We start from the raw sequence: 18,782 nt of genomic DNA, 5'->3' as shown, positions 1-18,782 counted from the left end.
AGATTTCAGCTACAAACAAATAACCCTGTGAAGAGATCAGGTACAAAAAAATAGAGTTTACAAACAATTCACCTTCGGCTATTAAGTCACCCTATCAGCTGCACACAAGTCACCCTTTAGAGATTTCAGCTACAAACAATCACTCTGTGGAATCTTAGCCACAAACAAGTCACTCTGAAGAGAGCTTAGCTACAAACAAATCACCCTGTGGAGAGATCAGCTGTAAAAAAAGTCACTCTGTGGAGAGTTCAACTAGAAATATTCACCTTGTGGAGAATTCAGCCTCAAACAAGTAACCTTGTAGAGAGTTTAGTAAACAAGTCACCCCCTAGGGTATTCAGGTCACCAAGTACAGAGTTCAGCTACAAAACAAATCACCCTGTAGAAAGTTCAGCCAACAAACAGATCACCATGTAGAGAGTTCAGCTACAAAGAAGTCACCCTGTAGAGAGCTCAGCTACAAACAAGTCACCTGGTAGAGTTTAGCTACAAACAGTCTATCCTGTAGAGATGTTCAGCTGCAAACAAATTCCCATTTGGAAGGTTTAGACACAAACAAGTAATCCCTACAAACAAGTCATCCCTACAAACAAATCACCCCTACAAACAAATCACCCTGTGGAGAGTTCAGTTGCAAAAAAAATCCACCCGGTAGAGCATTCAGCTACCAACAAGTCACTCTGTAAAAATTTCAACTACAAATTAATCACCCTGTGGAGAATTCAGTATTAAACAAGTCACCATTTCAGCTACAAAAAAAGTCACACTTAAGAAAGTTCAGCCACCAACAAGTCACCCTGTAGAAAGTTCAACTACAAACCTGTAGAGAATTCAGCTACAATAAAGTCACTTTGTGGAGAGTTCAGCTACAAACAAGTCATCCTGTAAAGAGTTCAGCTACAAACAAAACACTCCGTGGAGAATTCAGCTACAACAAATCATTCTGAAGGTACATTGGAAATCACTCTGTATACAAACAAGTTATCTTGTAGAGATTTCTGCTACAAGCTAGTCTACCTGTAGGGGAGAGAATTTTTATACAGTATTATTTTTTGTGAAAAGAATGCATCACTATAAAAAATATCCACAGAACTCAGTTCTTGATGTCTTCCTTCTTTTTGTAGTAAAGAAAAAGACAAGTAAAAGAAACTCCAAAGCTGGCCATAGGCCAGATTTGGGGTATACAGATACAAAAAGAAGTGATATCTATACCAAAACGGCCAAGCTGTAAAAAAAAACGTGTGGCCCCAAAAATCCAGGGTGAAAAAATCTGAAATCAAAGGTAATGGCCAAGAAATGACTGTGATGGTAGATTAATGGCAAAAATTTCAATAACGACGTGAATTTGGTGCCAAATCCTTGGAGAAGGCAACACAAATTCACCTGAATTGTTGTTATTAAATTTTTGCCATTAACCTACCATCAGTCATTTCTTGTATTGGTGTCACCTTTGATTTCACATCTTTTTCACCCTGGCTTTTTGAGGCCGCACGTATTTTTTACAGCTTGGTTGCTTTGGTATATTATATATATATATATATATATGATATTATACACCACAAGTTAGAGGAAAAGGAATATTATTATATTGGATTAGGGATCAAAGGAATAGCTAAAAAGTAGTGAAACAAGAGAGGTTGTCTATACCTGTAGATAAGATATACTAATGGATATTTAATCCCTGTACTTCCATGACTGAATTAGGGATTAAATGTCCATTAGTACTGTATATCTGCAGGTATAAATAACATGTCTTGTTTCACAAATTATTAGCTGTTCTCTTGTTTTACTTCCCTTGTTTCACTACTTTTTCCATTTGATCCCTAAAATTCCTAATCTTTCCTCCAACTTGGTTGTTTGCTTTTTTATAACATAATAATGACTAGTGAACCGACACACACAACATCAAAAGAAAGAATGATACTAGTCATGCTATAAAATTAATTTCATGTCTGAATACACACCTCAACATGTGCCCCACAATCAATTACTGAAAAAATGAAGTAGCCATTACGCTTCATTTTTTAGCTATATTCCACCTGTTAGACAGCGTTACAAATAAAGAACAGTATGAGAAGTGTCTCTTCAATCAATCCACTCACTACAGAAAATATGGACATTTAGAATGATAGATATTCAATACAGCCACAGGGAAGCCATATCGCACTATCGCATATTAACACCTTGTGTTGTCAGTGAAAAGAACTTGGACACAAAGGAGGACAAATGTAAGTATATGATACATGTCTTGTATGTACTGCATTGGGCGAAAATGCATGTCTCAGGATGAAGTGACATCAAGCAGTGAAAAATCAAGCCCATAGCCTTATTCATTGTCGAGTTATGATTATAAAAACTTGTTGAAAAGGTTTGGGATTGGTCTGAGGACATTTTTTGGCTTGGTCATGCCTTGCCAATCTGTCGATCGTAAAAGAAAAGTGAGCCCTTTCTGGGTGATATTTTTTGGGCAAGAAAGTCCGAACCTACATAATTTCTAATATACAGTACTACCGTTCTGTATGATTATTTCTGATTTGTTCTTTGCTGTAGGATGAAATGACTTCTCTTCATTATGCTGCTGACAATGGCCATGCTGAAGTGGTGGAGGTGTTATTGCAGTCACAGGCGAATGTTAATGCAACTAATTATGTGGGAAAATGATAATGCTTTTGTGTACAAAATTTACATATATGTATGATGTACACTATAGGATGGTTGGACTCCTCTTCATTTTGCTGCACTAGATGGCTATCTTCAAGTTGTAAATGAGCTGATTAACTCAGAAGCAAACATCAATGCTACTACTACAGTTAAGCAGTAGTTGCACAGTTGCATATCATTTGAGTGATATATCAATTCAATATATAGGATGGATGGACTCCTCTGCATATTGTTGCACAAAATGGCCATTTTACAGTAGTAGAGGTATTGGTGGTGAAGCAAGAAACAAATGTCAATGTTGTTACTAAAGTGAGACAAAAAATGTGCATACATTAATTTTGAGTGTGACTTGTTTAAGAATGCATACCTGTACATGTGATACAAATTATGGTGATTCTAAACCGATAGCCCTTGAAGGTTCTAAAGCAAAAAATGCTAGTATAGATCCATTATGAGAAACACTGGCCATGTAAACATATTAATCTTAATACTAATAGTAGCCAGTAAGATAGTAAGAAAATTTCCCATTCTGAAAAACAGCCTGCTATACACAAAGTGGGACCTAGCACAGTCACTTACTTGATATATGTATGTTACTAAAGTGGTGCCTATTTCCCATACTACTACTTACACTTGTAAATAATACATTTGAGCACCATTAGCTATCTCTTTCATGGAGAGTAATGTTTACTTTTGATTTAACTGTCATCATATAGGAAGGATGGAGTCCTCTTCACTCTGCTGCACAAAATGGTCATACTCAGATAGCGGAGAAATTGATCAAGTCAGAAGCAAATATTAATACTACTACTACAGTAAGCAATTGCACAACATTCTATTAGTGGTAGTAAGCCTTAATTTTGTTAATTACTGTAGGAAGGGTGGTCTCCCATACGTGTTGCTGCAGGAAATGGCCATTCTGACCTAGTGTCAATTCTTTTGAGAGAAGAGGCAGATATTAATGGCAGTGACATAGTACAAAAAATGATAGTTGTGCTACTAAATTTATTATTTACTACAGGATGGATGGACTCCTCTACATGCTGCTGCACTTAATGGCTATGTTCAAGTGGTAGAAATATTGATAAGGTCAAAAGCAAATATTGATATTGTTACAAAAGTATAAAAATATGTAGACAATACAGTGGAGAATCAATTATCTGACGTAGAGGCATACTGAAAAGTACATACATACATATGCTAAATCAAACAGCTTTGTAAATTTACTCTAACAGAACACACACCTGTTGATAAACCTCATTGAGCACAAGGCCACTTTGACATACAATGAGGATAATTGATGTTGTGCTTTTCTTAAAAGACATCTCAATAATCAACTCTCTACTGTTCTTCATTAATGATTTAGATTGTTGTTAATTTTGTCACTACAGGAAGGTTGGACTCCATTGCATTGTGCTGCTTGCAGTGGTCATTCTGAAGTAATAAAATTGTTGGCAAATTCTAAAGCAATTATTGATTTTAAAACTAATGTAAGGTCTACTACAGTAACTGTCTGAATATAAATCTACTCTCCTTATAGGAAGGATCAACTCCGCTACATTATGCAGCACTAAATGGTTGCGCACAAGCAATTGAAACATTGATAAATTCAGGGGCAGATGTAAACATGATCACTAATGTGAGGAGTTATCTTCATCTTATTCAGATATTTTTGCATACTTCTAACACACTAGTACATTATTGAATTCAAAGCATTTTGCCATAATACTTTGTATTACATACAGTACCTTGTAAAATGGGAACTGTAACAATAACTACTAATTATTCACTATAGGATGGGTGGACTTCTCTGCATTTTGCTACTAAAAGTGGCTTTGTTCATGCAGTGGAAATGTTGATTAAATCAGAAGTAAATGTTCATACGTCTACCAAAGTAATGCAACAATAACAGTGTTTCTTATTATAAAGTATTTCTTTTGTTAAACCAATTGCCAGTACAAGTTCTAGGACATGTATATAATTGTTATAATGATATTGTATAGATTCTAAAATAAAAAGTAGTAAATAAAGTGTGGTTGCCTACACTACACCTGCAGCTATACGTACATATAGCAGACTGCTGCTGGCATATACTATAGTGCATATTTTAACCAATCATAATAATAACTAGCTGCCCATATGGTATTTTTATAACCATGACTGTACAGTTACTTTGTTTCACTTCTAATATTTAGTTCTATGGTCCGTTATCAAATTTCTATTTTTTTTTATACTTATTGTTTACTTTTTGTCACATCATTCATGGTTAGTGAACCCTTGTACATCACATTAAAGAAAAGAATGGCACCATGCAGATGGTACTGCCACAATCAATGAAGATCAACATGGCCATTTCACTTCAGCTAACAAAAGGATTCTCACTTTTAACAATATATGTAACACGTCATTTCTTCTGTATAGGATGAAGTAACACCTTTGCATGTCGCTGCACAAAATGGCCACACTCAAGTAGTAGAGATGTTTATAAAGTCAGAAGCTGATGTCAATGCTTGTACTAAAGTGAGACAACAAAATTTAATGTATATATAATATTATACATCCATTAATTTTGGTAAATTGTTTTGATTAAGGATGGATGGACTCCTCTTCATTTTGCTACACTAAATGTTCATTCTCAAATAGTGGAGATGTTGATCAAGTCAGAAGCAGATGTCAATGCTGCTACTAAAGTAAGGCAATAATTACACATCTGACCAAGAGTATTAATAATTTTCTTTTCATCAAGGATGGATGGACTCCTTTGCATTTTGCTACAAAAATTTTTCATGCTGATGTAGTGAAAATGTTGATCAAGTCAGATGCCAGTGTTAATTTTACCAGTAAAGTGAGGCAACTATGTATACATATAAATAGTTGTGGATTTCACAAGTAAGGCCGTGCAAAGTTAATTATATATTTCTGGTCCTACCAATTCCCTAAAATTGACCAGGTGACCAGGCTTTTTTTCTTTTTCTTTTTTTGATGTGGTACACTACAATTGACATTTGTAGCAGTACATGGAATTTGCAGGCTATAGGGGAAAACAAAGTTGTTGCATAAAGTTAGTACATCTTTATAAGAAAAAAGTGTTTACAAGACATGAAAACTTTTCAACAGGTTTAAAATATGTGACCAGATTTTACAGAACCGAACCAAATCGCACATCAGGCAAAATCAAACTAACACCACCAGTGGATAGCTGCACTATCGTACTACAAGTTTTGACCCTCAGCACTACTCAAACTACACGAGGCTGGTTTTAATAGACGTCTTTTCTGGGTGGTGTGGAGTGCCCAAATGGCGGTTTCGGGCCTTGTGAAGGACCTGGCTTGGCAAGAATCAGTGATTTACTGGTGGACAGCCTTATAATGTTGGCCAGACGTGTTCTCTGTAGATTTTGCTACATATCAGCCACTAAGGAGCCAGCACAGCCCTGTAATCTCGTGTCTGGACTCCAATCGTGGTCTGCCTCCATTTTGGGGCCTATCTTTTGCCCTCCCCGCCACCCCCCAGCCTCCACCCCCCAGCCTCCACCCCCCAGCCTCCACCCCTTTGTGAGCACTGGTGATACTACTTCGCTCGTCCAACTGCTCAGATTTTCTATCTTATTTGGCGGGAAACTGTACAAGCAGCTACAAGTACTGGAAGTGGCTTGAAAGGTAACAGATTGATGCATCTTTTGTGTAAATTTCATACGCGTGCTTGCTATCCTTGGAGAGTTATGCTGGCTTCAATTCTTTAAAACCGTTTATCTCGAAACTTCTAATGTGCGATTTGGATCATTTTTCCAAAATCCAGTCACATATTATAAATTATTATTGTATGATGATTGTGCAATTGATTCAGCGAAAAAAATGACCAGGAAGGGAACCAGAAACATATAATTAACTTTTCGTGGCCTAAGGGAGAAAATTAATACTTAAAATTATGCATAGTATGCTCACAATATAGTAACCTTGATCACTTACAGAATAAATGAATGTAATATTATTAGAATTTCAATTAATGTAGTGCCAAAACTATAATTGTTTTGTTAGAGAAATCGGATTCTAATAAATTGCTGAAGTTTTTCTTCACCTATTTCACTCAGGTGACTATGTAATTAGATAACATCAGCAATGCCAGACAGTAATGAGTTTTTGAACATTCGTGACTCATAAGGCAAAACAATATTCATCACGCCACTGCTGTATCTTGAAATATTACTGCTGATTTTATCTGTCATTATAGGATGGATGGACTCCCCTTCATTTTTCTGCAAAAAGTGGCAATACTCAAGCAGTTATTGCACTGTTGGAGTCAGAAGCAAAAGCTCATGCTTCTACTAAAGTAATATACAACTAGTATTTTACTACTACTACTACTACTGTATCTTCATAAAATTATTACCATACATAGCTGATCATTTATCAAGGTACGAATGTTCCTTGAAGCTGCTTTAGGTTTATGCTTGGTTTTACCATATTTTTTAAGACAGATAAATGTACAAAATGTTTTTAAAAGTTGCTAATTTTAAAATAATCACTTTAGCTCTTGTACTGCAGCAGCAATGTTTAACCCAATAAGGAACATCAGTACATATCAAAAAAGCTACCAGCATAGATTACAAACATTTCTTGTGGACTATTTTAACTTGTGCTGCAGCTGAATTGACACCTTGGTAGATTCTATCAACTCAAAGATTATAAACAGTTACAGATTATAATTGTGTTTAACAAACAGATAGATTGAATGTGACTAGCTTTATACAGAGCTGATCATCACAACCAATAAACAAATGCATAGCAGATAAGTTATGTGACAGGCATACACTTAATAGTCAATATGCTATGATGTTATTTTACAACTTTACAATAAGTTTTAAAATATTTCAGTGTTTCAATGAATTATAATAAATCTTTTTTAACTTTAACATTGTGCAAATCATCTACTGAATTTTGGAAGTTTCAGATCCCTTGCAATAGACTTTGCAGTCTGCATATTGTTCATGCTAACACAATAGATCCTAGTGATTACTGTACAGTGGATATACTGTATATAGTATAAATATTTGATGGGGAAACTTTTGACAAATTGGACAATTAGGTATGGACTTTATCCACAATGATGTCATGAGCACAAGATGGCCGCATTATTTGGGGTACTAATGTATGGAGAAATTCTTTTGATCGATCATATTTCAGCCAGGGAAGAAGATATCAAGCTCTAAACAACAGGCATGGTTACAAGACAGTACAACAAATGGTTTGTATCGCATGCCGGAAATTTTTCAAGATAATGCTTGTTTGCAATAGTTTTTGTTACTTTATACCCATACCTGTTGGTTACTCCTCGATATCTTGCTTCATGACTGAAATATGATGGATCAAAACAATTTCTCCATAGGCGCCTGTACATTAGTACCCCAAATAATGCGGCCATCTTGTTGCTCGTGACATCATTGTGGATAAAGTCCATTGTGACAAAATGTAATAGAACACCAAAACTGTAAACGGTAAGCAACAAATTTGCCAAACTCATTATAATTCTTACCATTCAACTTGTGTGCTATACAGTAGCATTTTGAATTCAGTTTCAAAACAAATTAAAACATCATGCATAGTCTTGTGGAATTTAAGGGATAAATAACACTCAGGTCTACTAGTTTTCTGATTGCACCATTGTATTAGTTTGTCTGTCTCTTAGAATGGCGTAACTCCTCTACATGTTGCTGCACAATATGGCCAGTTGCAAGTAGTGGAGGTGTTAATCAAGTCAGAAGGAGATGTCAATGCTGCTACTAAAGTGTGACAATAATTATGTCTTATTAAAAAAAATTTAATTGAACTTGTCACCCTATGCATAGGATGGACGGATTTCTCTACATGTTGCTGTGCAGCATGGTCATGCTAAAGTAGTGGAGATGTTGATCAAGTCAGCAGGAAATGTTAATGCTAGAAGAGAAGTGAGATACTGTAATGGTGCTTATTAAGCTATAGATTTTCTACATGTATGTGGAGTACTCCATTGCATTGAAAAGGGTAAAGTAGCAGGGACAGGTCTAGTATTTTAACAAAGGGGTGCTAACAGGGTCCAGCTATATATGCAATTAACAGGTGTGTAAAGTGTAATCAGCATGTGGAGGATGCTCATTCCAGTATTCTGGCAGCACACACCCCACAAGAAAGTTTGAAATTAGCTTTTGGGGATGGATCTATTGCTGCAACCACAAGAAGCTGAAATGTATCAATAATTTTGTTAGCTTAAACTGGTGCTATATAGCACGCGTGGATGCGATATCAATCTTTGTAGCAACCATTCCTAACAATATTTTTTTTCATAAGAAGAGTGAAATACCTTAGCCTGATTCATTAACAATGTAGTTATTTCAGAGCACCTCCTTTAGTATTTGAAAGGATGATATATGTACTTATTACATATAATTTTTTGGAGAACTTTATGTAACTCCCTCAGATACACAAGTGGAACATAATTTTTTTGTTAGTTTTGTGAAAGAAGTTTTTATATATGTATGGATATGTATTCATGTAGAACTTAATCAAGTTCAGAATCTCTGATAAGCAAGTGTCTAGGGACACAGTTCTAAGTCCTGTTAACATTTAATTAAATACATACCTTAAAAATAAGGGTTTTGATAATAAAATTAAGCACTTCAAAACACAGGATTTTCAGCAGCCTTACTTTTGAAATATAATTTTCAAATTGATCACCTCTCATTGAGTCTTAGGAGAAATTAGTCCTTTCCTAGTAGGTACAGTTTTGATATACTAAGTCACTTACACCACATGTTATAGTGACTATAGTATATTAAAAAAATTATTAATTTATTTATTAATGATGGAAGGATATATCAACTGAGAAGTAGTGAATACATATAGCAGTGGATATATCCCTTGAACTACAAGTGAAACATAAAAATATGAATTATTCCCACACATGGCTACCTGTATTCATTACGTTTAGTACATTCAATTCAAAAGTTATTAATACTGTAGCTATATGATGATTGTTTGTGTGGAAGATATGTCACGTGGAAGATATTATGTGACTGAGCCTGTGAAAACAGGGCACGTGGGCACAAACTACATCCTGTCACATAGCAGGTCATATCTCGGTACAGGAATAAACTCTTTGAATTCTGTAACTTACACAATAAAGCCAATTATTTGTTTGAGTAAGGCTGAAACATTTATGGCCATAGCTTAATGGAGTAAAAAGTTATGAGTGGCGAAACTGTAACAAAAAAGGCAAATTTTGTGTGCCCACATGCCCTGTTTTCGCAGGCCCGGTCACATATAGCTAACACATTGCTAGAATTCATGTTTACAGTATATACACACTAGGATGGTGATGTTCCTTTACATATTGCATCCAGCAATGGTAATCTTGAAGTGACTGAAATGCTAGTAAAAGCTGGAGCTGATGTTTATGTAACCAACAAGGTAAGGTGAAAATAGCCTGAAGCTAATAGATATATGTGTCACATAAATTATTATCTTGAACACTTAGTTCAACAGGATACCAATACAAGAGGCAGCACGATGTAAACAATATCATATTATTCAATATTTCGCGAAGGAGATGAAATTGAATAATCAGGTGACAGAACAGCTGATTACTGATTATGGTATGATGTCTGATGCTTCATATACAGTATACTATTATATAGACCAAGACTCTGACAAGTCATGTGATGCTCATTCTGATGCAAGTTCAGGCCATGGGTCAAATGATGGTAAAGAACTGTAATATTTTTGTAGTATAGCGTGTGGGCAGAATAAAGGCCACTGGGAGTGTTACAAATCAGTTTGGTTTACAACTAGCTTTGCACCACACAATCTGGCATATAGTTAGCACGAAAGGTATAATTGAAGTAACCACATAGGGGTGGATCCAGGGCTTGATGGAGGGGGGGAGGGGGGTGGTGCAGATTAGTAGGTATAGGGAGTAGGGTGCCTGGTGCTCCTAGAACCTAAATGTTTAGAACTAAAACTTTTGATGTAGAGCAGTCAAATATATCTAAAACATTTTGCTTTCTAAGTGGCCATGAGCTTAGTAAATGTCATACAAAGGGCTATTTGCATTTCATTTGTGAAATATTCCTAGCAGGCTTTGATGTAAGGTTTGATACTCAGCAACGGCAGAGGATTCTTAATTGTGCTATATATAGCTGTGTAGCGCAAATATTTGACAAGATAAAATGTTGATGAATCAAACAATCAGGACATACTTTTGACCAAATGCTCAATACTGTATTGGAGAATATAAAAATTGGAGAAATTTTGATGAATTGTGATTAGGGTGTAGTATTTTGGGGTGGGGGGCACAAGTTCTCTGTGTCACTCCCTTGGATCCACCACAGCCATAATATTATGCCACATGAACCAGGAATCATGAAGCATCTAATAGCATAAAATTACTCCCTGTTCATCAATGGCCATACATTTTCCAGTAATGGCAGAAAACTCACTAATAAAAGCAAGGATGTAGACTACTACATATAGTTTTGGCTCTGGCCATTAGCCATAAATTAAGTAATTGCAATTTATTGGCTAGCAAAGACAGTATAAGTTTACTCCCTGTACAGCATTATTACAATACCCATTCCAATCTCTTTGTGCATTCAATATTATACAACTGCATGTAATCACATTTTTTCTAACCTAAAAGTCAGCTCCATTAAGTCTAATAATTGTTAATCACAGGTTTGAAAACTATACCAGCCTATACCTCAGTGCTATAACATAAAGTTTCACCATGCTATAAATAGGCACTCTGGATCCACGCATGCATGCACTAGCTACAACCTTCACACACAATCACATACAAATCTCATGGATGTGCTTTAGTTATACAATGTGTCTTTGGTTTCAGCATCAGAGAAATAGATGGACATGCTGCTCAACATTCAGCTGCTCTTTTGTTTAAAATATATAGAAAAAGTTGGAAGTACAGTATATAGCTAGTCATTTGACTTTATTAATGTGGTATAATTTTAAGTCCAATGTAACTACTCAAAATGATTTATTGTATAGTATATACAATGCAGTGTATTACATCACAATAAGTTGAACATGTTTGCTGTGGGTGTATTGAATATGTACCTGCATAAAGTTATTATGCCTTAAGTGCAGTGACGTTAGGTTGGTTACCAAGAATTACACAGGTTGTATTAGTTTAAGAGGTTTTGGGTCACATGAAGTGCCATGCCATCTAAGATTGAATGCATGGTCTATAGCTGTATTAAAACTCCCACCCATTCACTTATTATCATGGATAAGGATTATACACAGTGGTTATGTGTGTCATGTTTGGTTGCTATATATATATATATATATATTGATCAATTGCTGTGGTTTGACATGACTTCATTAACTTAGCAGTTTGCCATCATAACTTGTTTGCCAGACTATACTAACCCGCAAATGCAATGTTTACCTACAATTTTTGTGGAGGAGCTTATTGCCCAGTCTATGATTTCATGTTATTCATCCAAACTCATTCTCTTGATATAATAATCTATATAGTATTCTAATGAAAAACACATGTGCAATCATAGTTTCATTGTTTACTTGTTAATTGTTATGTATTATTATGTACACTTACTGGCTTGTGAAAAAAATAATGTTAATTGGCATGCTTAGCAATATCACAAAGTAGGCAATGATAGAGCTTGGTGCAGTGGAAGGGTGGTGTTAGCGAGTGTATTATATGATCACATGTAAGCAATGGAGTCCTAAATAAACGGTGACATCACCATTGCTTCCTAGGGTGTACCACAGCAACCAACATGCTAATAGCTACATTAAAGCTTGTTTACTGTACATGTTTACTTTAAATGAGTGTTTGCATGTACTACTACTATTATTATTTGATTAATCAACTATCACTCCTGAGATTTTCCATGTTGCATTGTCTGATCTCAGGTTTGAACAATTTTGAAATTGACTGTAGTTTGTCATTTGCTTTTTGACTAGAAGAGATCAATTTAATACTTGTAGGTACATAGTTCCAAACTACCAAAGTCTCACTAAAGTAAGGTACAACTGGTGTATAATAGTAGGATACAGATCATGTTCTGGCATGGCCATGGGTTACAGTTTTAATTATGAAACTGGTGAAGTATGTAGAGAATAGAGTTATAAGTGATTAGTTAGCTTGGAAATAATGAGAATAATATAGATGAGTATACTTTAAAACTGCTCAAACTGTAATGCTCAATTTTATAATAGTAGTACATAGCAGCTAGCTGTGAATCAGTAGTGATAGTTTGTAAGAATTACTAAGAATGATTAAAAGTTTTATTGAGGGATAAATATTGAAAGTATAGAGAATACAGCCACAGAACACCATTTTGTAAAGTAGCTATAAAAAATACTTTATTAATCTAATTGATTCTACTTTTCAGGGCTTTAGCAAAAGGACTGTATTTTAAACAGGTTTGCTCTAGCTAAACCTGAAAAAAGCAAAGTATTTAGGTTAACTTTAAAGGGGGCTGGTTGTTTGGGAAATTAAAGAAAGTCTTACACAAATTAAACTTATAGAAGCATTGCTTTAATAATAATAATAAATAGTTTTGATGGAAGTTTACAAAAGACTGTGATGCTTAGCCAAAAGAGAGGCACTGAAACTTCCACTATATACTACTACAAAGTGTCACCGTGAATTTCTGGATGTATATCTACAAACTACAGCATGTTCTAAGTACATGCAGGTAGATATACACTAAATCAGTTATCACATATCAGTGCATGCAGGGTTTGACTTCTTGATATTGCAATGGACAGGACATACCTGTAGACCCTTTGTAGTAAAATTTAGAGGTGTCTAACATATAAATTGCTCTCAGACTTTTAGTGCTTGTCCCTGTAAAGCTTTATAATAATAATAACAATTGCTTAGACTTCAGCTTAGACCTTCTTTCTGTTTGTTTACTGTATATATAGTTCCTTTTCATGTTTTCTTAGAACATAGCTATCCATGTTTTTTTATTTGCTTCTGATTGCATTATTATCACTTTAATGCTCATTAATATAGCTACTAGCTAATAGTATTAAATTAATTCTCAGGAGGTGATGGTGTGATGTATTGACAGCACAATCAGTGTTGGTGCAGAAAAACATTAACAGGTCCAACTATGATCAGGTGGGCAAAAACATAGTTTGCATAGTTCTGGTCTTTTGATAAGTAAATGCCATTTAAATACAATACATTGAAAGGGTCTGCTACATGAAATTTCAACCTCTATAGAAAATCAGTTATCAAACCTTCAACCTCTAAGAATCAACTACCAAACCATCCACTCTATACAAATCTACATTTGGCTTGTGTTAATATGGTAATATTGTTTGTGGACCGCAGTAGCTAGTCCTTCATCAGCAAAGCAATCAGATTGATCCCACTGTACAACCTTCAGGACTGCACGTTATGAAGACTGTCTTACTGAATTAAACTTACTATCAATGAAATATCAGACTGGAGGCAACATGGGGATATACATTCGTGGCAGATCTAGAAATTTTCAGAGGGGGGAGGTTTCAGGTTGAGGAAGTTTTCAAGACCAAAAATATTAAAGAAAAAGAAAAAAAGGTAATTACCTACTGTTGAACGACGTATTAAACGACGTATTAAATGAACGACATATTTCAGATTTCAAAGGCAAAAGTATGAAGTTTGGCCAGTAGAAAAAGTCTTAATATAATGCACTATGTATAACTATTGGTGATGTTATCAACCCACACTGACCCACACGATCGCGAATTAAATCGTCACCCACACGAATCGTAAATAAATTTGGGGCGCCCGCTATTTTCAGAGGAAGTTACAGCTGAAACCATTGCAACCCGCCTGTATCCGCCACTGTACATGATAATGATTATCAGCTTTTACATAATAATCTTAATGTAAACACATCAGAATTGTACAGCTTATCCATACCCGGAACCATGGTCACAACTACAAACTACTAAAGCCACAATAGTAACAACTGGAATGACATTTAGCTACGTAGTAATTATACAACCCCATGCATTGACTCGAATGACTTAAAATTTTTACTTAACTGTATATAGCTGGTCTATCTTTTTTGTATGATTAGCTAGCTACTGTACTAGCTAGTTGACTATTTTAGACTATTTACCAGTGGCAGATACAGGGGGTTGCATTGGTTTTGACTGAAACCCCTCTCAATAAGACACATTCCCAAAATCAGTTTTCAGGGTGGGGCAGGAGAGTGAAGCTACCTAGCTTGCAGACTACCAACCAAGTGCGCAAATTGTGTTTGATCCAAGTAGTAGATGCTAGCCCATGATATTACGGGATAGGGGGTAATATGGGTCACATAGCCAGTGTTGGGAGTAACGCGTTACGTAATATTATTACTTTTGTGGTAACTAAGTAATATATATAACGAAATACGCTATAAAAACGGGTAATATAACTCAAGTTACTTTACTTACAAATGTAACGCGTCACCTAAGTAATATAGTTACTGTAACGAGCCTAACATACAAATCACGTGTATGTTAGTTACTGTAACGAACATACACGTGATTTCAATCTGTCTAGCGCTTGAGGTAAAGTGAGTAGAAGATCACGTGATGTGACGAGCATGGCGGCTGAATTCTCTCGTCATGGGCAACATGCCACCTCGCTTTGCTGGTCACAACTCGACGAAATTCTACGTGATAGATTGGCTTGGCTTCACCACTCCCTTGGCAGCGATGGTTTACCCCCTACTGAAGCGGCGGAACAGTTTTCCAATATCGTGGGTGATCTCCTATTGGAATATGGACTCACTAAATCGCCCTACTGCCGCGGCAACGGCCGTCACCGTCCTCGCCGCATCGAGTCTACTCTTTTTTTTATATATATATATTTTTTAACCCGGGCTTGATGGACTGCCCTTGCCTACCACCCCCAGCACATAAATGGCCTGTGCTGGACAAACCGGGACTTTCTTAGTCCACGGCAAACTGAGACTCTGCCCGAATCAGCTCCACAATTGGGGGAGTCTTAACATAGTGACCGATGGATGAGCGGGCTCCGCGGATGCATTGTATGGAGGACCGCAAGAGAGAAAAAGATAGACAGCACCTTAACCACCCCATGACAACAGAGTAATCTACTCTACAGTCCCTTTCAGTGACGAAGAACAGGTTACGAAAGAATATCAAGTCTAATACAGAAGATTTCATTGATGTTGTTAGGGCTCACAATAAAGTGCTTCGGTGTTACCGTCGTCAGCAGCGAACTAATGAAGTGTGCAAAAATGAATGGGACTTCAGGAGGAATCCTTGGGAGTACACTCACAAAAAGCTCCAGCCCTCTGATAGCACTGAACCTTCCTTTGATTCTGTGGCAGCCACTGTTTATTTTACGAACACCTATTCAGATTACTCAGTTACGTATGAGAATCGTTTACCATCTTGGGCTAGTGAGTCTATACCTGAATGTGACTCCTCCTCATTCAATTCTAAAGTAATCACTCCTGGGCTAGTCAAATCTACTTTACAACGCTGTTCTAGGAAGTCTGCACCTGGAATTGATGGTATAACCTACTTTCACCTATGTCACCTTCCATCTACCCATCACTTCATGGCAACGCTTTTTAACAAACTCATTAAGTCAGGAAGTGCCCCTGCCTGTTGGGGTTGTGCCCGTATTAAGCTGATATATAAATCTGGTGATCACAGTGACCCATCTAATTTTAGACCAATAGCACTTACCTCTGTGGTCGGGAAGCTACTTCACAAAATCATCAGCTGCCGCCTTGAGGAATACTTGAGGTCCAATGATGTTATTGATACTAGTGTACAGAAAGGGTTTGTTTCTGGGCTTCCAGGAGTCTTTTAGCACATTTATACTTTTTCTGCAATTATGCAAGATGCTCTCACAAACAAGTGTCCCCTTATGATGACATTTCTAGACCTGAAAAATGCATTTGGCTCTGTCCCACATGGCTTGATGTTTAATATGTTGGAAGCTGTCAAAGTTCCCATGTCAGTGGTTCGCTACATTCAATCCTTTTATTCTGTTTTGTCTGTTATTATAACAACTAAAACTTGGGAAACTGAGCCAATTCCATTCCAAAGAGGCATTTTTCAAGGTGATACTCTATCGCCTGTAATGTTTTTACTTGCCTTTAACCCCTTATTAAAGTTAGCTGAATCTTTGAACCACCCACATGGTTATCATATCAAGATTCCGATCGAGGACTCTGAAGCTCTTCCTCCTGTTGATTCCTATGTGTATGTAAAGTGGACAGAAGCTGGAGAGGAACCACCTGGTTGGTACAAGGCGCGAGTTGGTCAGTACTTCCTAGACAGATTGTGTAAAATTGTTTATGATGACAGTGATGATCAAGTTGTTTCTGAAGTTGTTGCTTTACATACAATAGAGTGGAAACCATGTGTTAAAAGAGCAAGGAACTTTGTCTCCCTTGATGGGAAACCTGCTTTTACCAAAGCCAATGGGAAACCATCAGTTAAATTTGCTGACTCAATGGAACACTCACTCAAAGGATATGCTGACGATGTCACTTTGATCTCCTGTGATATCGATGTTCATAAATCAGTTTTACAAACAATTGACCTGAAGGCAGCAGATTTGGAATTGACTTTTAAACCATCTAAATGTATTTCCTTTCTATTTGATGGCTCCAAAGTTGTACCAATGGGCTTGCCATTATCCAAAGGTACAACTAGATCCATCACAGAAGGCCAAACCAAATTTTTAGGAAAGTTAATTGATGTCTCTTTGAGTGCTACCAAGAAAGCTGCAGGCAAGCGTATGATAAGCCATCTTACTGACCTACTTTCTGCATCTGACTCACTCCCCATCCATGGTGAGTACAAACTGTGGATTTACCGGAACTATATTCTCTCACTGACACGGTTTCATTTGTGTGTTGATGCTGTCTCCAGGGGGACCATCTCCAAGTTTGAATCTATTGCCACACGGTTTCTGAAGAAATGGCTGAATTTTCCCCGGAGTGCTACACGAGTTATTCTGTACTACCCAGGTGTTTGTTGTCCTAGTATTTCTCATGTCTCCAGGGAGGCAAAACTAAGTTTGCTAGCCTGTGTCAGTGCCTCCTCTGACTTGCGGCTCCAGGAACTTAACCTCCATTTGCGTCTTGGGAATGTTGCTCTACAAATCCAAGACAATGACTATTCCATCCTGTCGATTGCTCAAAAACAATTATCTGCCTTCTCATCAGCTCGGTCATTATATATTAAGGCTAAGCACCAGTTGTCAGATTCCATCAAAGCTCAATGCAAAGATCATTTACAGTCACTAACTGTTCAGTCAAAGTTTGAGAGTTCCGCTGAACTAGAGAGCTCCTGTAAAACTTGGAACAGGCTACTGAAGGGATTCCACCCTGGTCAATTGTCATTCCTCCTTCGTACAGCATCTGACACTCTACCCACCGCTGTGAATTTACAGAGATGGTCCATCCTATGTGAAGCGAAGTGTTTGCTTTGCGATTCACGGCGCCCAACAACTGCTCATGTTTTCAGTAGCTGCCCTGCAGCATTAAATCAACAGCGGTATACCTACCGTCATGATCAGGTTCTTCGTGTTTTGGCCACTAAACTTTCTGAAGCATTTGCTGACATCCCATTTGTTAAAGTGTTTGCTGATATACCTAATTTCCATGCTGATAATTCTCCAATTCCGATGAGTCTCCTTATTACATCTTACCATCCAGACATTGTAATATATAATTCCCAGAGTTCTTCCATCACTCTGTTGGAACTAACATGCCCTCTGGACTCCATCCATCACATCCAGTCTGCTCGCAATAGGAAGCAGAGCAAAACTGAGTATCTGCAGCTGTTGGCTGAATTTGATTGCCTAAATATTGCTAACTATTATGACACCATTGAAATCACGGTACTTGGTCATTTTCAAGTGTCTTCCATCAAGAATTTATCTAGTTTGTTAAACTTTGTTCAAGCTGATATAAGGATTTCGAAGCACATTATTAAGGAATGGTTAGATGCTGCTGCCTCTGCCAGTATCTCTGCCTCTCAGAGAATTTTTCTAGCACGAAACTGTACAGAGTGGTGCACAAATTAGACAGTTTATTTTTGTAATTACAGTAATTAGTCTTTTTT

The 18,782-nt window shown here is 36.7% G+C and overlaps 2 protein-coding genes across 2 annotated transcripts; both read left to right on the top strand.

The window, feature by feature from the left end:
- Window positions 1-2,405: 2,405 nt before the first annotated feature.
- Window positions 2,406-11,758, top strand: LOC136253604 (ankyrin-1-like). Its single transcript, XM_066046270.1, has 21 exons — window positions 2,406-2,438; window positions 2,551-2,649; window positions 2,711-2,809; window positions 2,869-2,970; window positions 3,378-3,476; window positions 3,538-3,636; window positions 3,683-3,781; window positions 4,053-4,151; window positions 4,202-4,300; window positions 4,457-4,555; window positions 5,083-5,181; window positions 5,253-5,351; window positions 5,408-5,511; window positions 6,823-6,850; window positions 6,892-6,990; window positions 8,347-8,445; window positions 8,507-8,605; window positions 10,005-10,103; window positions 10,171-10,288; window positions 10,331-10,396; window positions 11,542-11,758. Exons 1-21 carry the CDS (start codon window positions 2,406-2,408, stop codon window positions 11,547-11,549), a joined length of 1,845 nt encoding a protein of 614 aa, XP_065902342.1. The 3' UTR covers window positions 11,550-11,758.
- A 4,817-nt stretch (window positions 11,759-16,575) lies between these two features.
- Window positions 16,576-18,744, top strand: LOC136253603 (uncharacterized). The gene has a single exon (XM_066046269.1). The coding sequence runs from the start codon at window positions 16,576-16,578 to the stop codon at window positions 18,742-18,744; it is 2,169 nt and encodes a 722-aa protein (XP_065902341.1).
- The last annotated feature ends 38 nt before the right edge of the window (window positions 18,745-18,782 follow it).

The sequence above is a fragment of the Dysidea avara genome, chromosome 4 (genome assembly GCF_963678975.1).
Source record: "Dysidea avara chromosome 4, odDysAvar1.4, whole genome shotgun sequence".
Classification (NCBI taxonomy): Eukaryota; Metazoa; Porifera; class Demospongiae; order Dictyoceratida; family Dysideidae; genus Dysidea; species Dysidea avara.
Note: the sequence above shows the minus strand (reverse complement) of the source record. Positions and strands in the feature narration are given on the sequence as shown.